This window comes from Miniopterus schreibersii (assembly GCF_964146895.1).
Source record: "Miniopterus schreibersii genome assembly, chromosome: 9".
Classification (NCBI taxonomy): Eukaryota; Metazoa; Chordata; class Mammalia; order Chiroptera; family Miniopteridae; genus Miniopterus; species Miniopterus schreibersii.
The window spans coordinates 73,458,326-73,485,362 of NC_138118.1; the positions used below are offsets into that span (position 1 = coordinate 73,458,326).

The 27,037-nt window shown below is 52.9% G+C and overlaps 1 protein-coding gene across 1 annotated transcript in view; it reads right to left on the minus strand.

Annotated features, from left to right (window-relative positions):
* The window catches only part of GSDME (gasdermin E), a 41,970-nt gene that overhangs the window by 9,068 nt on the left and 5,865 nt on the right, over positions 1-27,037 (minus strand). The window contains exons 3-7 of the mRNA XM_081146894.1: positions 24,257-24,449; positions 8,401-8,572; positions 6,699-6,819; positions 2,501-2,662; positions 504-631 (exon numbers count right to left, since the gene is read on the minus strand). Of these exons, the coding sequence (XP_081003020.1) occupies positions 504-631; positions 2,501-2,662; positions 6,699-6,819; positions 8,401-8,572; positions 24,257-24,449 (776 nt within the window). The remainder of the gene's footprint in view (positions 1-503; positions 632-2,500; positions 2,663-6,698; positions 6,820-8,400; positions 8,573-24,256; positions 24,450-27,037) is intronic.

The window sequence follows — 27,037 nt, forward strand, 5'->3', positions numbered from 1 at the left end:
GGGGTGGACCCTAAATCCACTGGTGGGTGCCCATTAGGGAACAGAAATGGAAATGATGCAGAGGAGAAGGCCCTGGGAAGACAGCAGACACTGGAGTGATGCCGCCACAAGCCAGGGGACACCAGGAGCTGCAAGAGCCAAGGGAGGGTTCTCCCCTCCAGCCTTTGGGGGAAGCATGGCCCTGGTGACACCTTAACTTCAGACTTCTGGCCTCCAGAGAATCAATTTGTGTTGTTTTAAGCCAAGAAGTTTGTGGTCATTTGTTACAGCAGCCCTAGGGAACTGATACACCCTTAGATTTCTGGCATCAGCTGCCTTTCTGCAGTTAGAAAACTAAGGACCCAGGAGTAAGAGAAAAAGAAGCTTCAGGGTTCAAGGGAGGTGGGGAAATTTTAAACGCAATTTTGTCCCCTGCTCAAAGCCTTGTCCCAAGAGGTCCAGCCCGTCCACATCTCCGGAACAGAGAGGGGAGACCCTGCGCCTCGGGAAGTCTCGGGTCTTACCACTTGTTCCAGGACCGCGAGCAGCTCCTCATCGGACAGCACCGCCTGGAGGACACCGCTCAGCGCCGTCCGCTGCTGCTCCGGCAGGTGCACGAAGGGCTGGAAGTTCCTCTCCAGGGGCAGAGTCGCTGTGGACGCAGCAGAGCACAGGGACACGTCACCGCCGTGTGTGCCTCAAGACGGACACAATGCGCGCTTTTTACAGCCATCTGTCCCCGGCTCTTTCATGGACACTTCCAGCTGCAGTCACAGGACTCGGAAATAAAGGACACTGAGCTAAATACCACCCTGCGTGGTTTCAGTAACCAAACTACTACAAGAAGGGCGGGGGACAGAAAGAAGGCCACTGTGTTTTGCTTCAGACTCACTAAACATGAGGTGTAGTCTGTCATTTTCTGGAAAAGTCACTCAGACCCGTCTTACAGAAGTAAGTGATCGAGGCTGAATTACTCAACATCAGTCAGTACTTTCAAAATGCTTCAGAGCCACACAAATTCCAAAATAGGTTATTTTTCATCCTTCTAACAAGCTGTGGGTTTTGCACCCTTGAATGTTTAACGCACGTATGTCAGAGGGGCCGGCACCCTGCTCTCACGGCAAACGCAGGCACTGCCTTTGCCCATTTTTCTCTCCACCGCCTGGTCCTGGAGAAGGGTGTGCAGGCCCCGGCTGCAGCCCACACCCTCCGGAGTCTGGAGCCTCTCCCTGAGAATCGGCTTTTTTAAAGACGGTCCAAAGCTGCTAGTGAATCAAGCCCAGTGGGGATGTGAAAGCTTCTGTATGGAGGGTGCCTCCTGATTAGTAAACGCACCACCTCTGCTGAGGGCAGATCCCAGCACAGGGCTGTAGAGAGCCCCATGGCGAGGAGCCCGGCACAGCAGTAATGACTTTCACACACTGCCCTCGAAACAACGTGGCCTCTGCCGCCCCAGCCTGGATGGAAGAGCTGCCCTGGTTGGTCCAGGGCACAGAGGCCAAGCCAGCCCCCACCCTGTTCCTGCCTCCCTGCTCTCAACCCCCAGCTCACTAGAGTGGCCAACCTACGGGGCAGACGGGTGGGAAAGGAAGTTACAGGGAAGCTGCAGCCCAGCCTGTCTCGTCAGCACAGTTCATGGCTGCAGGGCCCCTGCTGCTGTGCTTCTAACCCAGGACGTCACCAGTTCTTCAGTGACAGCAGCAAACCTCACCCAATAATCTCGAAGAGGAGGCGGAGGGGCCTGCCTAAAACGGGAGAGCCTTATTTTAAGATTGGGCCTGCACTTCCATCTCTCCCAAAGCATCTTGCGGTTTGGGGCTCACTGAAGCCCGGCTGGTGAGCCTCGATGCTGACCCTCCACGCCGAGCGTTCTCTGAGCTGCTCCTAGCTTTCTGTGCTAAGCTCTTATGTAGCTGTGTTTCTCCCTTTCCTTGCCCATCTCCTCTTCTATTATACACTGTACTCCTGCGCCCCAAAAAACCCTCCAGCTTTTTAAAACACTAACTGCTGTGGGGAGCAGAAGGGACTGCTGCGGGCAAGTCACAGGTTGTCCCCTCCTCCACCCCCCTCCCTGAAGCCAGGGCACCATAGGGCTTCGGGCCACGTGGATAGAGAGCCTCTGCGAGCCGTTCTGCGGCTCTGGCCAAGCCCTGCTTGTCTTGGCAACGCAGCCCGGAGCGTGATGAAACAGGTGCAGAACGGGCTCGCTCTCTGCTGCTGACTAGCTGTTATTAGTGGCCCGCGAGGCCTCTGCAGTTAGAATGAAAGAAAATGCCAGGCCCCCGACTCGCATACTCCTCAGTCTCCAGCCCCTTTCTCAAAACATGGCACCCAAGACTTGAGGTCCCAGCAAGGTGAGTCCTGATGCACCAGGCCTGACTCAGAGGCACCACCCTCTCTGTTCTCAAAAGCTTTCTGTGAAGTCACTCGTGTCACATCACCTCTTGGGGCCACATCACCTCTCGGGGTACGATGCACAATCAGCCACTGGCTCACCACACGCCCGCCCTGATGGCAGTACCTTGATTTAAAACACTCAGCGGTCCATCCGGGGCAGACGGCCCCTGCCCAGCATCTGGCATGTCCCCAAACGCAAACTCTCGGAAGAGCCAGGGGTCCAGGAAGATAGAGTCGCTTCTCTCGTGCTCAAAGCCACCGTGCTTCCCTTGTAGGAGGCAGAATTCTGCAATACAGGACAGGAGGAGCGGTCAGCACAGACCAACCCGGCTCTTCCTAACCCGGCCTGGGCGGGGAAACCTCCACCCTCCTCCCCGTAAACCCGCTTCCTGCACGTGCTCCACTGTGCGATCAAAACTCATCCGCTTCCTAGAAATACAGGAGAAACGGTTCTTAACACAGGGCTCTCCGTGTGTCCTCTGAACAGGCTGGAGCAATCGTTCAACATCGGAAGTCTTTCCTTCGCCTGGTTTGAACAAACCAACTAAACAAGCAGAACTCACCGTATATGAATGAATTTGAGAAAACTTGAATTTTGATAGATTTGACAACTGGTAATATTAGAGTTATTGACAACATATTTCAGTGCGCAAGTGGTTATATGGTTCTCAAAAGTCAACTTTTCTGTATTAATAGAATACATAGCAAAAAAATGAACTTATTTCTAGTTATATGAATGAATCTCAAACATGTTGAGTGAAAAAAATCAACACACAAAGTATATTCTACAGGAATGTATGTGAAGGCAAAACTAGTCTTTTCAAAGCCTAATTTTTTAGAAATACTGAAATATTTATAGACGGAGCAATAGAATGCCTAGGGTCTGCGTGGAAACCACTGGGGGTGGAGGAACGTGGTAACACTGCCAATGAAACATGAATTGCACTCAGTCTTGAAGCAGGAAGTGCACGGGGGGTTATTATATTATTGCTACTTTTGAACGTGAAATTTTCCATAGTAAACTTAAATAATAATAGATGTTTCCTTATATACTTCCATATTTAAGAACCCAACTAAGGTATCTGAATTGCAGGTAAAAATGTGGCCATTCTTATGTCCTTGCTAAGCAAAAACAGCAAGTGAGCTCACAAACTACGGCTCCTTCTGTGCTTCTACTTAATAATCTCTGCTCACGTGCAGGCTGTGGGATAAAATGTGTCTGAGCCTGTGCAAGGCATGGTGTCTGCACACACTTCCACTTGCTTGTGGGCACTGACGACATTCACAGAAGAATGGCTGTCTAAGACAAATGAAACTCCCTCATTTACTCATCCATGGAGCCACGCTCATGGAGCACCCAGGGCGCCCCCCTCGGTCCGCCCTTCGCACCAGGCACTCAGGTGGATGAGCGTACACCGGCCCCCAGGTGATGACTTCGCTCCCTGAGGACAGGGACCGTGACCACTCACTCACAGTCTCAAATCCTGCCGAGCGCCCTGTAGGGCCCGTGGCACCAGCACCACTCTTGCCTGGGCACACACACAGCCCCCTGAAGGCACTGCCAGTCCGTTCACTCTTCAGAGTCGGGCACTGTGCTGGGGGCCAGAGATACTGAAGGGCCTTGACCATCAGTGTGCTTGAGGGGGGTGGGGAAGGCGGGGATGTTGGAGGTGTGGACGGGTCACTGAAGCCAGAGAGGCGGGTGCAGAGAGAGCCAGCAAAGGTTTCTTGGACAAAGCAGTGCCTCCGTAGCCTCCTAAAGGCTCCGTAGGAGTTAGCCGGGCACAGGCAGTGAGCATGCTCCAGACGGAGGGGCCGCAGTCAGGCTAGGAGGTGAGACAGGAGCGTTCCCAGACGGTGGGTGAAGGTGGGCACCTGCCTGCCTGGGGAGGTGCTGGAGGTGAGAAGGAAGGCTGGGCGCGCTGGGGCTGGGCCACCCACATGGAAGACTTTATCTTGGGACACGGAGCCTCGGAACGGTGTCTGAGCAGGTGAAATGACCAGTTTTAATTTTTAATCACATTAGTTACACTGCTAGAATGGAGCAGACAGGAAAGAGTCAGAGAAGAGTCAGGTGGGAAGCGAGGTGGGGGAGCTGCTGGAGAAGGGAGGGGGCGTGGCTGAGAGAACCCCTCTCCAAGGGCGGCTGGACAGACGCCTCCCCCAAGGAACAGAGAGGGAGGTGGCTCCTTGCAAAGTTTCAAAGGACAAGCAGGACGCTTGTCAAATGTACTCCCACCCAGAAGGTGGGAGGGGATCAGGCTCTGAAGGGCCCTTCCGGCCCTGCGGGTCCATGTTTATGAAGCTAGATCAGAACATTCTGTGGCAAGAGCCACAGAGAAAACAGATGGGAAATAAAAGCAGAACTGCCTTCCAAGCAGACGCTGAGTCTCACAGAGCCGGGGCCTGAGCAGCAAGCCGCTCAGCGTGGCCACTGCGGGCTGCCTGGGCCGGGGTGTGGGAAGGGAGCCAAAGGAACCTCGAGAATTCCCCAGGGCACTTCTCAGCAGCACAAAAGAGGAGTTTATTTTCAAAGAGGAAGCAAGCCAAGATCAAAGGCTTAGATTGAAATGCAAACAGGAGAGCCACACCAGGCCCAGCTGGCTTTCCAAGCCGCCTGAGGAAAGAGTCCCGAGGGATTGGCAGGTGGCCCTCAGAGCTGCGCGGGGCAGGGCGCCCACCTCCTCGGAGAAACCGGAGGGCTCTCAGCCCCGCTGCCTGGGGTGGCACCCTGGCCTGGCCCCAGCCGCCTAAAGGTCCTCACGGCACTCACGAGCACCCTCAGGTGCTGGCCGAGCTTGCCACAGTGACACCTGGACCGTCAGTCCACCAGGACAGCATAGCCAAGTAGTAAACATCCCTGCTGGAAGCACATTCGGGTACATGCTTATCAGGGCTTATCACATACTGATAACAGAACTTACTATCTTAATGCCGTTTGTTCAGTAGACCAGCGGTTTTCAAAGAGAATATAATAAACATGCCCAGGATGACAAATTTGGAACCAGGGTCTAAACGACGTAGGCCACAATTCTTGGTGTCCTGGTATTGCATGTGTCCTGGTCTTACCGCTCTAGACCAACTTCTTCAAACTGACACCTTCCCTTTCGGCCACCTGCCTGGACCGCAGGCTGCTCCGTGTGTGAAACCGGAGAGGGAGGCTCTGGGGCTGCTTCTGTGCCTCCGCTGTCCCTCCTGCGGGTGCTCACACGCCCAGGAGCTTGGCCACTGGCCCACAGGACAGTCGGTGCTCCGAGTGCCTGGAGTTGTCCCCTCACGGGGTTTAACACGTGTGGTCCCAGTGAGCCCAGAAGGCTGGCTCCCACAAGACTGACTTATCCGGAACCCGTCCTCACCACCCGCCAGAAACCACCCCGGGGAGGCGCAGGCGACAGCAACGGTCGCACGCAGGGCCGACTACAGCACACTTCTCAAGCCTTTCCCCTGCGAAGACATGAAACTGCACGCGAACGGGGATACGAGCCTCCCTCCACACCGCTGCTCCTCACCTCCACCCACCCCCACCTTCCCCTCCACCCAGGTTATTTCTGAAGCAAACTGCAGACGTTACCGTCTCACCGTGAAGACGTCCATATAAAGCTCTAAAGACCCTTTTTTATAAATATATTATTACCATACCTAAAAAAGTCAACAGTAATTGATGTGCCATGTGTTCATTCACGTCCCCAAGAAGCAAGCCGTTTTCTTGGGCTCAGCATCTCAGCGTGGGGGAGGGCCGTGCGCGCCCGAGAGCAGCGGACGCGCTAAACCAAAGCCCGGTTTTCAAGCGGTGCAATGACCGGGACCGGCCAGCTCCAGGCACACTGGTGACCAGCAGAGCAAGGTCGAGAGCAGCGTTTTTGGCTCCGTATTGGGGGAGGGAGGTGAAATGACGATGATGGTGACACTAATAGCTGAGGTGGGGTGCTTAATAAATGGCCACTGTGCCAGGCACTCCACGTGCCTCATCTTTTCAGTCCTCTCGCAGCCCCGTGGGGGTCTTTCCCCTCCCAGAGTCGGGCAGGTCCCAGCAAGGTCCGACAGCTGGCCCGAGACCTCACCGGACAGCCTGGCAATGGGGCTGCTCCCCCGTCTGTCTGGCCGCAGAGGACACTTCTCAGCCCCGTGTCCTGCTGGTGAAACCACCCCGCAGGCCCCCGGTGCAGCCCACGTGTGCCCTTGTCACGGGACAGCCCCAGACGCTCAGGCTCTCTCGTGTCACCATCCCCAAGGCGGTAGGGGGTCCTCTACCAGGCGTGTGGCCCAGCTGAGATGGCGTGTCCCTCAGTGGGGGCTCCTCCCTGGCAGGAGGCGGCACTCACCAAACTGGCCGTCCCGTTTCACGTACAGCTCGATGACACCGTAGGCGATGGCGGTGGAAGCCGGGATCTCCAGCACCACGCTGCTGTCCCTGACCACGGTCCCGTCCTCCGTGGCCGACACCTGTGGGCAGAGCGGGCTCTGACCTGGGCGCTCAGGCTCCCCTGGGCGCCTCTGCCTCCCCCGGGGCCGCCCGCAGATGCCCACGAGGGAGCGGGAAGGGGGAGCCGGCCGCAGAGGCGAGCATTTCCCCCGTTCTCCTTGAGATGCCAGTGGCCAACCCGGGGGCACGAAAGCGAGACTCCAGGATTCGGGACACAGCGAAGTTCGTCTCCGGGATGAGTACAGGCGGTAATGAGACCATGACGCGCCCTTTCCCACGGAGGATTACGGGAACGGCCGTGAAATCCCAACGAAAACCTTGACCAGCACCAAAGCCTGAGGGGAGCTGAGCTGAGAGCTCCCAGGGCGCCACTCCAGGCCCTGCGGGGGGCACCCTGTGCTGAGAAACCCGGGGAGGCCGCGCAGAGGCGGGGACAAGCCGGGCAGGAAGCGCCCAGAGCCAGGCACAGCGCGCTCTCCCTCAGACACGGTTACAAACAGGCCGCCTTCCCGCCGCGGCCCGGCGGACGGAGACCAGAGTCCATCTGACGCTCGGACCCTGGAGATCGGAGACGCTTCTGAGCAACTTGACCCTGGTCAGGGCGGGATGGCAGCCGGCCTCCTGACTCCCAGGCGGGCTTTGGGCCTCTGGTGGGGTCACCGTGGGCAGAAACATTGGCAGGGCCAGCGGGAGCCACCTGCCACCGGGCACATCCCTCGCCGCTGCCATCGAGCCACCCAGCCTGTGCGCCCCCGCGAGCCCGGCTCCAGATCTGTAGCTCCACCGCCTTCCAAACACAACTTTCCTGGGTCCTCAGCAAGGGCCAAAAGCTACCCCAACAAGTCAGTCTCCAAGAATCGAATATCAGGCACCATGACAAGCTGGAGGGGAAACAGCTTGGGGTAGACAGCCTTCTGTTCCCCTGCACTTCAGTGCCGGCTCCGGGTCAGCTTGGTAAGACTGTCTCTAGTGTGACCCAGGAGCATCTGTTTGTGCGTATACAGACAGACGGATGTACAGATCCTTCCCTTCCCTAACTCAATCTGCAAACGATTTGAGGCAGCTAATCCCAGAGCTATCATTTTGAGACTCCTGACTCCAAGGGACTCTAGGGGTGATCTGTGCATTTGGCCTGGCCTGTGCCCGTTTGACCCATTTTCTTTGGGGAATGTGCCTGACCCAGGCTGGCATGGCCCATCTGTGAGTCCCACTGCCCTGGCCTTGGGTCCACTTCAGGAGTGGGCGACCGAGGGCGGTGGGGTGAGATCCAGCCCGGAAGCGCTCTCCCTGGGGTCGCAGCAGGCGGGTGAAAGCCTGGAGCTACTGCACCAGGAGAGACGCTGCCCAAGGGAACCCACTCCCAGGGAAGCCGCTCACAACGTCCTCCGTGTCCTGGATCCAGCAGGGACTGAAGCCAGCTCACCCCTGATCGTTTCCATTACAGGCGTCAATAAATTCTTTCTCGCTTAAGCCAAGCGTAGTGGGATTTCTGTTAGGTTGCTACACAGGGTCCTGATGAATGAAGACACCACCCAGGGAGGACCCCGGGCAAGGTCCTCACGGCTGGAACCAGAGAGGCTGCCGAGGCCGGGCCCGCGCACCTGCACCGTCTTGGTCTGGATCCCCACCATGCCGCCCAGCTTCTCCTCGATCTGGACGTGCTCGGATATCACACACTTCTGCGTCGTCACTATCTTCTGCGTCAGGACGCACAGGGCCTCGTTCCGCTGCTCCAACACCTGCTGCAGCACAGGGCTTTTCAGGTTGATCTTCCTGCAAAAGAAAAAATGGCTGTGAGTGGCCTCGGCCTTGGGGGGACGCGGGCACAGTGTGAATTTCCTCCTCCCACAGCTGGCAGCCGGAGTGAACAGGTGACAGCCAGCGTCTTTCATTTCCTGGCGAGGAGAGGAGGGGTGGTTCACCCGGTGAGGCACAAACTGGGCTCCCCGGGGCCACCCGGGCGCTGCCAGGCCCCCGGGGACAGGCTGGACGCCGGAGGGAGGGGGCCTCTCGGAAGCAGAGCGGGCTGCCGAGGAGGAAAAGAAATCCAGCCCCTGCAGGTCCACAGCCGGTCCGCCTTACACCTGGGGCCTCTCCACCTGGTCATTTAATCAGAGGCTGAGGGACCACAGACGTGGCAGTGGGGGCCCAGGACAGACAATGGCTGGGGGCATGCGGCCAGCTCCTCCCGGCAGTGCAGCAGCGATGAAACTGCACTCGGATGACAAAGGAGCCTCTTAGCCTGTGTCCCAGGGGGGTGTATAGTCTCTTACAAAGGGGTTGACACCATTTTACAGGTGGGGAAACTGAGGCCGGTTAGGCACGGCCTGCCCAAGGCCAGCCAGCAGGCCCCGGGCTCCCACGCAGCGAGCGACTCGGGGAATTTCAAGAACAAGCTGAACTTCCACCTGCAGGCCAGGATGTCACGCTCGGGGCAAACGATGAAATCGCCTCTCCGGAGACTTCACTCCACGTTCTGAGCGCGTGAAGTGGGCAGGAAGAGCCCCAGTCAGAGTGGGCCCCGGCACCAGGACACTCGCGGGCTCATTCTGGGCTGTTTAAACGGCCCGGCCAGTTTGGCCCAGGGGTTAGAGAGGCTGCCGGCAGACTGAAGGGTCCTGGGTTCGATTCCGGCCGAGGGCATGTGCCCTCAGTCGCAGGCTCCATCTCCGGCCCTGGTCAGGGTGTGGGCAGGAGGCCACCAGTTGATGTGTCTCTCACGTCGATGTCTCTCTCTCCCCTTTCCACCACTCTCTCGGAAAAGCAATGGAAAAAATATCCTCAAGTGAGGATTAAAAAATAAAACATTCCACGGTTAGTTACCTTGAAAGCTCAGCACCGTCCTTAACCACACGCTGTGGAGGGTCCCCCGCCCCCCTCCCTGCTTCAGGCAGGCAGACCCTCCAGGCCTCAGGAAGGACCCCCGGGACTGCAGGGAGCACTGGGAGAGGCCCCCTGAGAACCGCGCTCCTGGGCTGGGAAGGCAGGCGGGCCGGGACCCTGCCAGCACTTCTCACCAGGTGGCTGGGATTCCCTTTCCTGGGACACTGCTGCCACCTTTTGGAAACTGAATTCTGCACAGACCTACTCACCTTCAGTTAGGAGAGGAGACCCCATAGAGACAGAGGGGCCCTGTCAGGGAGGTGGACTGTCCTGGCTCAGCAAAGCAATCTCCGGAGGGGATTCTTCCCCGAATCCTACCCCAGTCCACGCCGCCCGACCCCGAGCAGTGCCAGGGCCCAGACCACCTGTGGGAGCCACGCCCTGGCTCTGGCCTCCCCAGAGCAGGAATCATTTGCAACGGGACTCCCCTGGGTCCCCCGAGTGGGAAAACCCACCATATTTCACTGTGATTCATTTACATTTATCATATAAAAGATGTTTGCATTTAAAGAGGTCCATGGCTGCTTCAGACTTAAGAGGGTAATGAAAAAGTTTAAAACCCTAGATTTGGAGTTTCCTAGATGAGCAAGGAGGCCCAGAGAGGGTGAAGACGGGTACCGAAGTCACACAGCTGAGAAGTCGCCCAGGCTGGTATTTCACAAACCCCCGCCCAGCCGCACAGCCCCCACCCCTGCTGGCACCCTCCCCGGGCGAGGAGGGCGCCCTGTGGCCACCCGAGGACTTGGACCATCCCTAGGGAGCTCTTTGGACTGACTGCTCCATCCGTCCCCACAGGTGAGGGTCTCACCTGCCCAGCTGGGGGCTGGAAGGAGGCTTCCTACCCAAGTCCTCTGCCAACGGTCTTCAGAACACCCTTACCTGCCTGGGCCCCTCACCCCCTCCTTGTGCTTTTACAGAACTCTTCCCTGGGTGGCCCTGACTCGCTCCGTCTCTCCTGGGCCCTCCTAAGAATCACGGAACCACACACACGCCATGTCTTTAGAAAGAGACACAAGAAACTACTAACAGTGGGTGCCTCTTGGGAGGGGAGCGAGATGGCTGAGGGATCAGGGGCAGGAGGCTTTCAACCTTTCTCTACTCACCTTTTGACATTAAAACCATGTGAACAGATCAGTTATTAAAAAAAAAAAAAAAAAAAAAAAGGTTAATTTTAAAAGTTCTTTGGACTCTTAGCTCCTGGAAGACAGAGTACCCTTAACTAAGACTATGCTGCCCACCCAGCTGGTGGGTGAGAGTTATCACAGAAACCCTAAAGGCAGGGCCGGGTTAGACACCTGCCACCAGCCTGGAGGTGGCTCCTGGCCTTCCCTCCTACTCGCCGGGTTACCACCTCCTGTTTCTGAGCCTCAGTTTGCACATCTGTAAAATGAGAATCAGCTAAGAGGCTGATTTTAGCGAGGTTTTGCATAAAGTGCCCCACACCAGACCCATCTGCAAATGTTTCTCTCCTTCCACTATTGGCAGGAAAATCAAATCAAGATCTCTCTCCGGGCTGGTCAAAGACACGGCCACAACTGTCAGGGTGCTTCATGAGGCGCATCCTGGGCCCGGGGCCAGGAGGGGCTGCAGGGAAGCAGCAGGAGGGACGGTGGCAGGGAAGCTGGGCTCAGAGCCCGGAGGCTGCGGGGAGCAGGCTGTGGGCCAGGGCGCCAGCAGGAGGAGAGTTTCCTCTCCTAAAGCACGTGAAAGCTCCCCAGGCCCAGCCCCAACAAAGCTGCCTCCATTCCCACTGAGGCTTTCATTTCCGTTCTCTCTCCTTCTCAGGCTTTGAAAGCTGAAATGCAAACTCACAGAGAAGGAACTCAGCGAAGACTCTGAAAACTAACAATACCCCAAAGAAAGGGAAGCCGCTCTCTCTTCCAGCACAGAAATGCAGCCCCAGGTCCCTCCTGGAGACGTGCTTTTCATGCAGACCCCACCCAAAATTCATCATTCAACCCCCCAAATAACTCAGTCCTACTACGTGCCAGGCCATGGCTGGCTGCTGGGGATGTCTCAGTGAGGCAGTCCCTGTGGCATGGCCCTGCTGTGTACCAGCCGTTGGTAATAACCTGTCCTGGAGGACTAGTCCAGCCTGCTGCAGAGAAATGATAAAACTACAGGGGCCCCAGGGAGTACGAGTCCTGAAATGGAAAACCAGCTTCATCATGAGTACCCCCTCTGATCGATCCATCCACCATCGCTAAGGATCCTAAGACTGAGTCTCGGAGAGAGGCAGAGAGGGGCAGGAAAGCCGTGATTGATTCGCAGTGTTTGCCCAGGTCTGGAGGGACGTGGTCCTGATCGCCCACATCTAATCCAACGTCTGCGCTGAGAAACAGACACTGTGCCCCTCAGAGATGACACACTGGCCTGAATCACATGCACATTAGTGGCAAAAATCAGGACACACATCTTCTGACTCTGGGACCCGTGCTCTTTCAACGACACTGCTCTAAAAACCAATAGCGAGAGACACGGGGCACAGATGCACTCGAAAGAGACGGTGCCAGATTGCAGGAGCTGGGAGCAACGTCTTCCCAGAACAGAGGTGGTGGCTGGCCTGCTACTGTGAGAGAATTAAGAATTACTAACCCACAGAAACTGATTAAAGCTTTAGGAACTTGGGCATTTCTCCGAAGGGTTTTGATTTACTGGCTGACACGGTAGTGAAAGGACCAGCTGCGGAGTGGACAAATTAGAGAGGCTGCTCAGATTAGCCTGTGCACGCTGCCTGCAAGCTCCTGACATTTCCTTAAGCTGCAAAGTCTGCTTCTCTTTGGAAAGCCAACCGGTTCAATCTACAGATGCGGCGAAACACCCACAAGCAGTGACTAGAGTATAATTTGGGGCAGCTGCCTCCTAAAATTCTGAAATGTAGATGCCTGCCTCCATCTGCCTGCTTACCCCTCCAGGAGGACAGTCCTTCCCCCCTTTAATGTCTGTAGGCTCCTTGAGAGGGAAAGAGAGGAAAGTAGCCCTCAAACGTGCCTGCTGTTCCTACAGGCGCCGCATGGAGCACGAGCGACCTGGAGGCTCTGACACCTCTGGGTGCCATGGGCCACTGGTCTCCTACCCCGAGACTTAGTTTAGGTTTTGGACCTAGGGTAAGGGATGGAGGGGGTGCACCCAGACACACGGGCGAGTCTCCGGGGACAACCCTGGTGACTCAACTTGTTCATAGCAGTGGCTGGGGTAAGATGGGGCATCCGTGGTGATCTGATGAGGAAAAGTCTGTTGGGGGTTCCCAGGAGGAGTCTTTTCTCTTTTAAAAAGAGGCACAAGGAAGAGACAGACCCCTTTTCTGCCTTGTCTTCAATGTGCCCATTTGGGGACCAAAAGAACTAGGCTGCTAAGACCAGCAATGCGATGAAAGCTGCCACAGGGGGGCTCCACTGAGCGGCTGAATTAACCACCCGTCATTAACATAGGTTAAGGGTCACTCGCCCACCCGCAGATGTTTTCCTACATCTGTAAGACGATTACAGATGCTCTTTGCAACTAAAGACACCCTAACTGGTTCATAAAGTTACTGTCATCTCTATTTCACAGAGAGACACAAAACAGAGAGGACTCATAACCAGGGACCCAAAGGCACACAGCTAATAAGGACCAGGCTGGGAATGCAGCGGAGCGCGTCCATCCCCGAAGCCCTGTATCTTTCTAGCTTCCCTCTCCCTCCTGGGCCTCCCCTGGGCCCTGCATACAGAAGGTACTCAATACGAGCTTGTTAACAAACAAGGAGACCTTCTGCTCAGTCTTCCTGCGAGAGCTCCCCGGAGACTGGCAGCAGATCCTCTCGGAACTGGAGCAGCCACCCGGGGGCTGGCTCCTCCCCACAGACCCAGAGTCTCCATTTCAGCCCTGAAAGAAACTTCCCACACGCGCGAGATGCTCAGCTGGAGCCAGAGCTAGGGGCAGGAAATCTCTAGAAACCTGAACTAGGCCCCTGGGGCCTCCATTTGAATAGAGTGAGAAAAGCCTCTCTTTCTCTCTCTGGGCTGTGACTTCAGGATTCCACATGGCCTGAAAAAATCAAAGTCAGGGCACAATGCCAACCACATGACTGCCCACCTCTGTTCACTAATGGTCTGTAGAATGCCCCATCCACCCCTACACCACGAGGCAGCCAGAGAGGAAAAAAGCCTGAGCAGTTACGGACTTTTGCCCTTCCCGGCGGAGCAGTTAACTGCCTCCAGCTGGCGAGATGCAGCAGGTCTGAAAGACCAACCAAGGAGCGGATGCGCAGGGCGAGTCACGCAGGGGCCCTGGGACAGCGGCCTCTCCGAGCTCTGCACCGGAGACAGACTGGAAACCCTGTGTTCTGTGGCCCTGGGCGGGAACCCTGAGTCCAGGCGACGGATTAACTTCTGCATTTCAGGCTCCTGAGATGCAAGATGACCGTGAGCCATGCGGCAGGCACTGTGCAGGCCCAGCCGCGAACAAGAGGGCGTTCCAGGAGGGTGCAGGCACGCGGTCAGGCAGTGACAACACTCGTCACAGTGTGGCTGGTGTCCCAAGACGGAAATCTTGGGGTGATGCGGTTTCCGAAGGCAGTGGGGGCTCCTCTGAGGAACTGGCCAGGGGGAGGCAGAGCGGGGGAGTCCTGTGTGTCCTGTGTCTGAGTGGACAGGAGGAACCTTCAGGCAAGGCTTGGAGGTGAGAAAGAGCCCGGGACGGTCGTCCCAGGAACCGAAATAAGTTCAGAGGACGGGCCTAGAGGGTGCGAGGGGAGAGTGGTGAGAAATAAAGCTGAGGAGCAAAAGCGGGGTGTTGTCGAGCAGGACGGTGGTGTCCTGCGACAGTGGAGGGCGCAGTGGGCATAAGCCCGGCGGTGACATGACCTGATTGGCTGCGTGTGGAGAATTCACTGGGGGGGGGAGAGCCGGTGGAGGCCCCCGGACATCGGGTGAGAGCCGGTGGAGGCCAGCACCCGGAGCTGGCGGGAGGGAGGCTGGGAAGACCCAGGAAGACCCAGTGGGTGCGAAGCTGAGCACAGGGGACACCGGGAGGCCGGAGCCCCGTCCGACACTCAGATTCCCGACTGAGATGCCTCCCAGGCCAGCGCCTCCGAGGGAGCGGGCACAGAAGCGGGTCGGAGAGAAGGCGGGGCGCCAGGGATGGGACAGGCCCTGTGTCCGTCGCCGTGAAAAGCCCAGGTGGAATTAATGTCTGCTCACCCGACGCATCCCAGCCCGTCCAGCTTTGTACACCGTGTCCCGTCAATTCTAAAACATACATTTTTTTTTTTTGTTGTTCACATCGTAACATCTCTGAGATGAGGAAGTTTTAAAATTGACGGTGACGCGGTTTGATTGGCAGTGTTCTTAGTGGCGCATAAAATGCGGAGCATCTTACAACACACGATGCCTTGGACGTGATGAAATAGGAGAACGTCTGTCACCCTGAAGATAACGGCACCCCAATGTCTCTCCTTAGGACTTAAATCCCACCTCGTTCCAAACAGATCTGAAGTAAAACTCACAGGCCAGGACAGTTTCTATAGAAAGACAAGAAGCACCCCCAGGATCAAAGACTGGAAAGAGTCCCCAGGATGCCCTTGCCTCACACGGGGGTCGTCCCTGCCTGTGGTGCGCTGCGGACAGACGCGGCCAAAGTCAGCGAAAGTCAAACACGCGGCCAGCGGCTCCCAGTCCCAGGAACCGAGACAAAGCAGGAGGCGGAGTCATTCAGAAAAAATGACAATAAACCCACTGGCTGCGACGGCCCGAGACGGGGATGGCCTGCGAGGTCTCAGGAAAGGCACCTATGCAAGAGCAATGACGAAAGACACGGCCATTAACCTCTGCCTGACACGGTCCCGGGGCTTCCTACGCCCTTGCTCGACTGAAGGAGCAGCCGCCACAAACAAAGCCCCGGGACAGAAGCTGCCTGTTTCCCTGACGTTCCCGTGGCCCTGGCCCGGCTGCCGTCGGGTCGCACTCAGCTCGCAGAGGCCAGGGTGCTGCCCCCTGGAGGACCCGGAGCCTCAGTGCTGTCCCTGGAGGTGCTCAGTCCGTCCCTCCCCGGTGGGCTTCAGGACGGAGCCCACCAGCTGCCTGCCCCCCTGGAAGGCGAGCCGGGCTCCCGGGGGTGGGCATCGGAGATGGCCCGGCAGAGGCTCCGCGGACTTGGTTTCCTCCCTCGCGGGAAGCTCTGCACCTTGCGCCAGCCGATGCTAAGACACCTTTCCTTCTGGAGCCCTGGCGGCCCCGCTGTGGTAACCAGGCTCTGTTTGGGACTAGCAGTGAGAGCGACAATCATCAGGGTCACGCTGACAGCTGCAGTTCATGAGAACTTGCCACGTGCAGGCGCTCCCCTGCGGGCTTTGTTTACAGGCCCTCCTTTCACTCTCCTGCAGACACCTTGGGAACGCTAATGCCACTTCAGTAACGAAGTCCTGGGCAGCGACGGCAGGAAACCGTGGCTCCTATGTCCCGGTTTCAAGGAAAAGACCGTTTTTAAGCTGGGAGTGGAGGCAGGTGGTATATCAGTCCTTGTTCTATTATGCCTGATACTTCTGTGGTTCCACAGCCAATTGTTTCCATTTTATAAAATGACCTGAAGTTTCCCACTCTGAAATCAGCCTAAAAATACCCCCACCCACCCACCCACCCCAAGAGGAGAGCATGAGGAGGTTCCGGCTGCTCCCACCCCAGACCTGGGACGCCTCCACCTGGTTTCAGGTCAAGGCTGCCCCTGAAGGAGAAACAGAGCGGGGTGGGGGAGAGGGGGTGGGGGGAGAGGGGGAGGGGGAGAGAGGGGGAGGGGAGAGAGGGGAGAGGGGAGAGAGGGGGAGGGGAGAGAGGGGGAGGGAAGAGAGGGGAGAGGAGAGGGGGAGGGGAGAGAGGGGAGGGGAGAGAGGGGGAGGGGAGAGAGGGGAGGGGGAGAGAGGGGGAGGGGAGAGAGGGGGAGCGGGAGAGAGGGGGAGGGGACAGAGGGGGAGGGGAGAGAGGGGGAGGGGAGAGAGGGGGAGGGGACAGAGGGGGAGGGGAGAGAGGGGGAGGGGACAGAGGGGGAGGGGAGAGAGGGGGAGGGGAGAGAGGGGGAGGGGGAGAGAGGGGGAGGGGAGAGAAGGGGAGGGGAGAGAGGGGGAGGGGAGAGAGGGGGGAGGGGAGAGAGGGGAGAGGAGAGGGGGAGGGGAGAGAGGGGAGGGGGGAGAGGAGGGGAGGGGAGAGGAGGGGAGAAGAGAGGGGGAGGGGGGAGAGGAGGGGAGGGGGGGAGAGGAGGGGAGGGGGGGAGAGGAGGGGGGGAGAGGGGAGAGGAGGGGAGAAGAGAGGGGGAGGGGGAGAGGGGGAGGGGGAGGGAGAGAGGGGGGTAGAGAACAAAAGAACCAGATTCAGGAAACTCCTGTCCTCCCCGTACATGTGGCCAGAGGTCTTTAAAATGTTAGACACAAACTCTATTTATTAAAAATAACGAGGCCAGCGCTGAGTTGAACACAAAGACAAATGGAATCATTTTCAAACCGTCTGCTGGCCATGGGCCATTTATCAAGTGGAAAAGACCAGTTCCTACCTCACTGAATGGATTTTTCCAGAAAGACACAGGCCCTGAAATCCTCCTAAGTTGTTGGTGGCTTGTTGCAGCAGGACTGACGAGAGCCTCTGATAACGTCAGAGGTCAAATGTGGGCCGTAACAACCAGCAGCCTTTAACACTGTGTGTGTGGGAATTCGGAACTATTTAGATATAAGACTTTGAGTGTAATTTTTAAATACTTTAAATAATTATGAAGGCTTATCATTGCCATCCGTCATGGCTTGCACGATGTCACTTCATAAGGAACCAAACTTCTAATTATCATGTATTCATAGAAAAGTGGAACCCGTTTTACCAAAATGTGCTTTACAATACGACCAAGAAGGAGAGTGGGATGTGCCTGTGGCTGACACCCACCGCAAGCCCTCAACAGCCAGCAAAGCACAGAGTGGCACCGGCCATGGAAACCACCGTACCAGGGCCCCGGGCACAAAGGGAGGAGCTGACATGACCCCTCACATCTGACAATCCTCCAGGAGAAAACCCTCGAAGATGATCTGTCGCAAACTGTTTCACCTACAGCGGAAGGCCTGGGCCGGGTGCAGAAGTGACACAGTAAGCCTGCAGAGATGTTTTACCAGGAATAACCCTCCCCAGACCCTAGGAGAGTCGAGGCAAGAAATCAGTGGCAGAGATGGGGTGGGGGTGGCGCTTATTCTTAAGGCAGTGACACGCGGCAGCTGACAGCGGAAGACAGGGCGGAAAAACCACAGAATTACAGGATGATACACGATCCGAGGAACAGAAAACGAAAGCGAATCATTACAAAATCGTCTCAATAAATATGTTCCTCTTCATTCAAAAAAAGAAGAGAATTGCGTGCTGTGTCTTAGCACGGCTTCCATGGGGATGGCTTTCAGGTAACAGAGCCCCCGCTCAGAGGGGCTCCCCGCGCACCGGGAGGGTGGCCTCCTGCGGAGCCAGGCCCCGCGCCCGGCAGTGCTGAGAAGCGTTCTGCACACACACTGGTTTTTTCTAGGGCGGGCGAGGTTTGTTTTCGAGATGCGCACACACCTCGTGGACAGTAGAGAGAATACTCTGGGTGCGGAGGGCTAAAACAACTTGTGTGCAGATGACCGCTTATCTAAATGACCCGAGATAAAAATACCTGACTGCAAATAAGCCCTGGGACGTGCAGTACTTCAGCATTGCTAACCACCACTCCCACGCAGCAGCGTCTTACCAACCGGCGGACACTGTGGGAGTCCAAAGACAGGCAGGCGGTGCAGGTCGGGGTTTATCACGCCAGCAGAGAGCCCCGTCCCCTGGTCGAGAGCCCCCCTGCCCGCCCTCCCCTGTAGCTCGCTTTCACCTCTTAGCATCAGAGCCGGGACGCTCCTTCCATTTCTAGGCTTCAGATTTGTTCTTCACCATGTTCCTGGTGTCCCCTCCCCTCCCCCAGCCATCCCGTCCCCATCACCTCTACGATGAACAGGGTTTCTGAAGACTCCCCGAGGGGACGTCTCCCCGGCTCCAGACTGGCAGACCCAGCTACTCACATGGGCTTGCGCAGGGCGGTGCACAGTCCCCTGCACGCGGCCCAGGCGCCGGCCTGGGGACCCAGACCCATGCCCTGCCTCTACATTCTCTGCTATAGTTCTGTTTCTCTCAGCCGGTTTCTTGGCTTCACAGCCACTTCACGATTTAGAGGAAAGAACAGGAGCCTTGGAGCCAGAAAATGCAAATTGAGCTCTGGGGCTGAGCACAAGCTACTTCTCCTCACTGAGCCTTAGACCCTCAAATGTAAAAGGGACACAGCGCCGAGTAAATGAGATGACGCCTACAAAGTGCCCGGCACACAGTAGGTGCTCAGGGGATGCCCGTTCCCCCCTCTCCCTCCCCGTGTCCCACTTATAACTGCCGGCCCTGGCTTCTTTCTCATCAGAGTGTTTCCTCCCGTCTCACTGCCTTCCACACCTGGATCCGAAAGCGTGCTCGAAAAACCTACATCGGGAAATGTGATCAGAGAGCACTGCCAAACTGTAGTTCTCGAAAGAGAAACAGCAAGGCTGCAAAACGGGGTGAAGCCCTAGAGGGGCTGTCTGAAGATGGGGGGGGGGCAAGAGTCCCCTGGAGGCCAGCAGCCCTCCTGTCCCTCTTCCCCTTACTGCCACACTTAGCCAATAAAATGCAGGATGCCAAGTTAAATTTTATCTTCAGAGAAACAAACATTTTTCTAATATGTCCCAAGTATTGTCTTAGACAAGTAAAATGCCTCTCTAGCAAAGAAGAAAAGTGGTAGAGAAAGGAAAATTAAGATCATGACTGTCAGAGAAAGAGGTAGCTGTCCCTCCCTCCTGATGTCACCAGAGAGAGCTTCAATTCTCTGCCCGAAAGGAAATTCCTGCTGGAGTCCTGACTCAGTGGAGTCCTGGAGCCCTAGCAAGTGCCAGGGGGCAACAGTCAAATACCAGCCATGGCCTTTCAACTCCATTAAGCATCACAGGCCCTGGCCGGTTTGGCTCAGTGGTTAGAGCGTTGGCCCTCGGACTGAAGGGTCCTGGGTTCGATTCCGGCCAAGGGGCACATACCTCAGTTGCAGGCTGGATCCCAGGCCCAGTAGGGGCGAGTGAGGGAGGCAACCTGTCAATGTTTCTTTCACCCTCTCCCCCTTCCACTCTCTCTGAAAAAGCAATGGAAAAATATCTTTGGGTGAAGATAAAAAAAAAAAAAAGCAGCATCATAGGCTATCAGAGAGGGGATGGGATTTGAAGACTGCAGGAGCCCAAGCATCCTCAGTGTCTATACAAAATCTGTCCACCAAATGCTTGATACCTGAGTTTAATGGTATTTTTTTAAACATGATTTCATTTAATGAGTGAATGTATTTTATATTTCATATAACCCTAAGAGTGTTGGAAAGAGATAAGCCACCCATACTTAAACACGGGTGAGTTTTCTCTTAGTTATTTGGGTTTGCATTTTCTGTTTTAAAAGAAAAAGAGTGATACAATTATACATGGAAATGCACTTACGTTACCGTACAAACTGAAATATCATCTCTTGCCAGGATTATTGCAGTAACCTCCCAATTGTACTCCCTGCTTCTGCCCATCCAGTCTCAGCCCAGCAGCCAGAACAAGCCTTCTAAAATGTAAGTCAGACAACGTCGCTTCCCTCCTCAAGGTCTTCCAGTGGCTTTCCATCTCACTCCAAGTAAGGGTTAGTCTTTCCAGTGGCCAGCAAGGTCCTACCGCACCTGCCACCCACTCCTTTTACCCCCTGACCTCACTTCCTCTTGCCTGGCTTACTCCAGTCCAGCCACACTGGCCTCTGCCTGCAACACTGCTGCCCAGGATACCCCTATGCTCACTCCACCCCAACTCAAAGTCTTTGTTCCAATGGCAACTTCTCCAGGATGCCTTCTCTGGCCACTTTTTCAAATCATAGCCCCTATTTGTCACGCCCTATCCCCCTTCTCTGCTATATTTTGAGTTATACTGAGGTAAAACGTATTTACTGAAAGTCAAACAATGAATAAATGTGGGGTTTTCCCCCAAGATCTCAAAGTTGAAAACCAGCTCATCCCCTGAAGCCTCTCACTTGCCACCTTCTTTTCTTAATCAGAAGAGCCAGAGGGCTTTGTGACTTTCTTGCTTCTGATATTAATATTCAAAAACAGGACAGAGCCTTCTTGCTGTTGGCATTTTATAAATCCTATGATTTTAAAAATGTGTGTATTTGCCTGAAGTAACATCTTTTGAAAGTGCTTCTCAAGTCTCTCCTTTCAGGGTAGGATCGGTTCAAAAATTCCAGACTAAAGAATGAGCTTCTCCAATTACAAGAAGAAAAATTAAAAATGCACAAACACATGGAGGCTAAATAACACGCTACCTAACAATAAATAAGCTAACCACGAGGTCAGGGAGACATCACAAGATGCCAGAGACAGATGAAAATGAAAACACAACATGAAGTCTATGGGACACAGACAAAGCAGTCCCAAGAGGGAAATTTAGAGCAATACAGGCTATGTCAAGAAACAAGAAAAATCTCAAATACACAACCTAACCCTATACCTAAAGGAACTGGAACAGGAACAACAAACAAAGCCCCAAATGGGCAGAAGGAAGGAACTAATAAAGATCAGAGTGAAAGTAAACAAAATAGAGTCCAAAAACAAACAATACAGAAGATCAGTGAAACCAAAAGCTGGTATTTTGAAAATATAAACAAAATGGATAAACCTTTAGCCAGACTCATCAAGAAAAATAGAGGGCCTAAATAAATAAAATCAGAAATGAAAGAGAAGCGACAACCAACATCACAGAAATACAAAGGGTTATAAGGAAATACTATGAAAAATTCTATGCCAACAAATTGGACAACCTGGAAGAAATGGATAAATTCCTAGAAACATACAATCTTCCAAGGCTGAAGCAGGAAGAAACTGAAAATCTGAAAAGACCAATGATTACTCACAAACTTGAATCAGTAATCAAAAAACTCCCAACAAACAAAAGCCCTAGACCAGATGGCTGCATTGGTGAATTTTACCAAACACTGAAAGAAGAATTAATACCTTTCCTTCTCAAACTATTCCAAAAGTTAAAGAGGAGGGAAGGCTCCCAGGCTCATTTTATGAGGCCAGCATTATCAAAACCAGACAAAGTTTCTAAAAAAAAAAACAACCCAAAAAAACAACAATAATTACAGGCCAATATCCCTGATAAGCATAGATGCAAAAATCCTCAACAGAATATCAGTAAACTGAATTCAGCAATACATTAAAATGATCATACACTATGAGCAATTAAGATTTATTCCCAGGATGCAACGCTTGTTCAATATCTGCAAATAAATTAACATGATACACCGCATAAACAAAAGGATACAAATCATGAGTATATATCAATAGATGCAGAAAAGGTATTTGACAAAATCTAGCCTCCATTTATGATTTAAAAACTCAGCAAAGTGGGAACAGTGGGAGCATATCTCAACATAATAAAGGCCATATGTTACAAACCCACCGCTAACATCATACTCAATGGTGAAAAGCTGAAAGCATTTTCTTTTTCTTTTTAATCTTCACCCAAGGATATTTTTTCCATTGCTTTTGATGGAGAGAGGAGGGAGGTGGGGAAAGAGGGAGAGAGAGAGAGACAGAAAACAATCCCATTTACAATGACATGAAAAAGAAACACCTAGAAACAAATTTAACCAAGCTGGCAAAAAAAAAAACAAACACAACTGTACTTGAAAAATTATAAAACATTAAAGAAAGAAATTGAAGGAGATAAAAATAAGTGGAAAGATATACCATGTTTATGGATAGCAAGACTAATCTTTGTTAATATGTTCATACTACCCAAAGGAATCTACAGATTCAATGCAATCCCTATAGAAATATCAATGTTTTATTTTCCTTTTTAAAAAAATCTTTAATGTTGAAAGTATTGCAGATGTCCCCCGTTTTTTTCCCATTGACCCCCTCCACCCTGCTCCTACCCCCTCCCCAGGCCTTCATCGCACGATTGTCTGTCCATGGGTTATAGATATATGCATATAAGTTTGAAGTCCCGATGGCTTTTTTCCACAGAACTAGAACAAATAATCCAAAAATTTATATAGAACCACAAAAGATCCTGATTAGCCACAGCAATCTTGAGAAAAAAGAACAAAGCTGGAGGTATCACACTACCTGATATCAAACTATACTACAAGGCCATAGTAATCAAAATAGCATGGTATTGGCATATAAACAGACAGAATAAAGAGGCCAGAAATAAACCCACACCTATATGGTTAATTGATCTCTGACAGAGGAGGCAAGAATATACAATGGGGTTAAAGACAGTATTCAATAAATGGTGTTGAGAAAACTGGACAGATACACACAAAAGAATGAAACTGGATCACTTTCTTACACCATGTACAAGAATAAACTCAAAATGGATTAAACACTTAAATGTAAGACCCAAAACCATAAAAATCCTAGAAGAAAACATAGGCAGTAAACTCCCTGACATTTCTCTTAGTGATATTTTTTTGGATATGTCTCATCGGGCAAGGGAAACAGAAGGAAAAATAAACAAACAAACAAATGTGATTACATCAAACTAAAAAGGTTTTGCACAGCAAAGGAAACCATCAAAAAACAAAAAGACAAGCCTGGCCGGGCGTGGCTCAGCCGCTGAGTATCGATCGACCTAGGATCCAGGCGATCGGGGTTTGATTCCCAGTCAGGGCACATGCCCAGTTGCGGGCTTGATCAATGACTCATTATTGTTGTTTCTTTCTCTCTCTCTCCCTCTCCTTTCCTCTCTCTGAAATCAATAAAGATATATTAAAAAAAAAAAAGAAGACAACCTACTGAATGGAAGAATTTCACCAACGATACGTCTGATAAGAAGTTAATATCCAAAATATATAAGTAGCTCATACAACTTAACACCCCAAAGCAAACAATCCAATTTAAAAGTGGGCAGAGGACCTGAATAGACATTTCTCCAGAGGACATACAGATGGCCAATGAACATATGAAAAGATGCTCAACATCACTAATCATCAGGGAAATGCAAATTATTCATAATGAGATATCACTTCACACCTGTCAGAAAGGCTATCATCAATGAATCAACAAACAATTGAGGTGAAGATATGGAGAAAAGGGAGCCTCATACACTGTTTGTGGGATTGTAAATTCATGTAGCCACTACGGAACACAGTATGGAGGTTCCTCAAAAAATTAAAAATGGAGCTACCACATGACCCAGCAATTCCCCTTCTGAGTATTTATCTGAAGAAATGCAAAACGCTAATTAGAAAAGACATACGCACCCTGTGTTCACTGAAAGAAACCTAAGTGTCCACTTGCGGGTGTGGTACGTATATACAATGGAATACTACTGAGCCGTTAAAAAGAACGAAATCTTGCCATTTGCAATAAGATGGGTGGATCTAGAAGGGTATTTCACACTAAGTGAAATAAGTCAGACAGAAAAAGACAAATACCACGTATAGTTTTAACAAAGATCCAACTTTAAGTGTGAGAGATGTCAAAATGCAAAGTGCCAAACACAATTCTTACCTGTCAACGGCATGTCCAAGGAGCTGCTGCAAGTCCACCTCCTGCTTCCTCAGGTTTCCAAATGAAGACTGACTCTCCACCAGGCCTTTGCCTCCAACGTTCAGCTTGACTTTCCCCAGTGCCGTCTCGACGGTCCCACTCACATGGTTTTGAAACTTGCCCTCATATTTCACAAAGTCCGACTCCACGACCACTGGAGTGAACGAGACATGCAAGGGGATCTGATGATGATACGGCCACCTCTGTGCCTGAGGTCACCTAGCTTTCCAATCCTATGGAGATCCGTGGGAAACATAAGGCTTGCATCCAAAAGGGAAAGGTGGCCTCAAGAAAAGGGGACAAGAAAAGGGCACCGGCACACCTGGGTGCTGAGAGCTGGCGTGAATGCATGACCAGGGGCTCTGCTGGGGGCTTGTTTTTTCATCTTTCAGTTCACACAATTCACACATGTATAAGCAAGTACACACATAGTATCTGTAGAATTTAATGAATATTTTAACCCTTTGCGGCCGTATTAAATTTGGACATGGGTGTCGTACTGGTCGGAATTAATTTCCATTGAAAGAGCAGTGATACATAACATGCAAGATTATGAAGGATAAACAAGAGAAATTATGAACTGATACATGAATGAATAGAGTTAAGATTCGTACGGTTCCTTGCTGTGGTGGCTGAGAGCAGACATACGACCGGAACGGTAAAAAAGCTTTGGTGGCTAAGAGTAGACAAACGACCGCAAAGGGTTAAAAGTAAGCATTCATTTAACCACTATCCTGGTGAAGAAATAGAACATTTTAAATGTGTGCTTTTCCAGGGTGAAGGGACTAGATGACACAAAAACAGAAAAAAAGAGCCGGCCCAGCCCAGGACACACACTTGAGTGCCCTGCTTACTCAGGACCTGGCAGGTTGGCCACCTGTCCTTATCTTTGGGGATTTCCCTTCCCACCCACCAATCTTGGAGAACATTCTCCTGACCTTCATTGCCATCTCCCTGCAAATAATTCCCTTCCCAGGCTTATCTGTTTGTATCTGACCTCTACCCAGTTACTCAATGCCTAGGCCTGCAAGTCCTTATCTCTTTCTGATAACCAGTGGGCATGCCCTTTCTCCCTCCCTCAATCACCGTCTTGGAACACACAAGCCCCAGGCTCTCCATTCTTCCTCCCGGCTCCCCAGACACTAAGGAAGGTGAGACCACCCATCTGGTGTCCTAGCTTCAATCAAGCCTCTTGGGAACTGCCATGTTCCTCACCTGGTCATATGTAGGTGACTGCTCCTGATTGCCTTCGAGATCTGCCCTTCTTATCTGAACACTATAGATAAATATCTGATGATCTCATTCCTGAACTGCCAGTCTCCAGATTTCTACTGCTTAGATTTTTCATCCCACCAAATACCACCATAAAAACAGTCTCAGTCATCATCACTCCATGACATACGCTGAGAGTCTCTTAGGAACTGAACACTTGGTGTTTTCCATTTCCTTGACCCAAGGCTCCTGGTGGGACTTCGTAAAAAATTCAGATCCACATGGAGTCTGAAAGGCTTCCTTCCTTCCATCCACTCACTGCTCCAGCACCCGTGTTTCTCTCACTCCAGTCGAGAAAATCCATTCCTCAGCCAGGGGTAGTGATAATCATCACCATTCATCGTCTCTGACATTTACAAAGTAGAGAATCATCTCCGCCACAACCACCAAAAATAGGAAGCCCGTGAAAATACCCCTAATTCAAAACCTTTTTCTGTTCAACCTTGTGGAATACACTTTGGGGAGTGCTTTAGGAAGCAGCACAGAGCAGTGTTAAGAGCTCAAGATTTTATCACTAATATTCCTAGCAAGAGCCCTTGGGTCATATCCATCTCCTTGCACCTCAGGCTTGCCACATGGATTCTGTTTCAAGTCTATGTATGTAAAGCATGTAAAACAGAGCCTGGCACATAGCAGGTGCTCAGTCTGTCCACTGGGTTTAGGCCAAAACAATGTCATTTCTAATAAACAGGACAGTCCTCGAATGTACAGAGTGCTACACAGACAGAAATTCTATCTTCAGGTCATGGTTCTGGTCTCAGTCAGGTTATTATCACTCCTGGAAACTGTCCCCAAGAGTGGACCCCACAGCAGGTGAGGACAACCAAGGCTGTCTATATATTCCAAACAGCCACTCTAGACACACTTCCAAAAAAGGCAGCATTTGGGCACACTTCTGCCTCGAGTCATCAACTGCCGCTGGTGGACGGGAAGGCGTGAGGAAGCCAACAGGCCACCACTGAGACCACAAACAAGTCCCCCCCTCCATCCTTTGCATCCTTGGGCAATGCAAGCGCTCCAGTGTCGCTGCGAGTGCCAAGAAATTACAAAGTGGGGGGAGCATCCTGGATCAGCTTGTCGACAAGGCAGAGGACCTCTCATCACAGCCCTGATACCAACAGGCCCCAGAACCAGGGGTGAGCCCTGGGTGCAGGTGATGAGCGTGTCTGGGGCTTCTTCACCTGCAGCGATGTCAACCGTTTAACACGTCTCCATGAATTTTCAGGACCCCACCAAAGAGGCACCTCAAGAGCACAGAGCAGTGAGATTCCGAGGACTCGGGCTCATGGACTATTCTGTGAATTTTTGTTCTCTCTTGACCCTCAACAGAAGTGCTACCAGAAACCCCGGGCGGGGGGAGATGACATTAAATGAGTATCCACGCATTTGCCCGCTGCGTGACGGCTCTGATCACGAGCCTGGGTGGGGAAAGCACTGGCGGGAAGCTGGCCTGGAGGGAAGCCTGGAGAT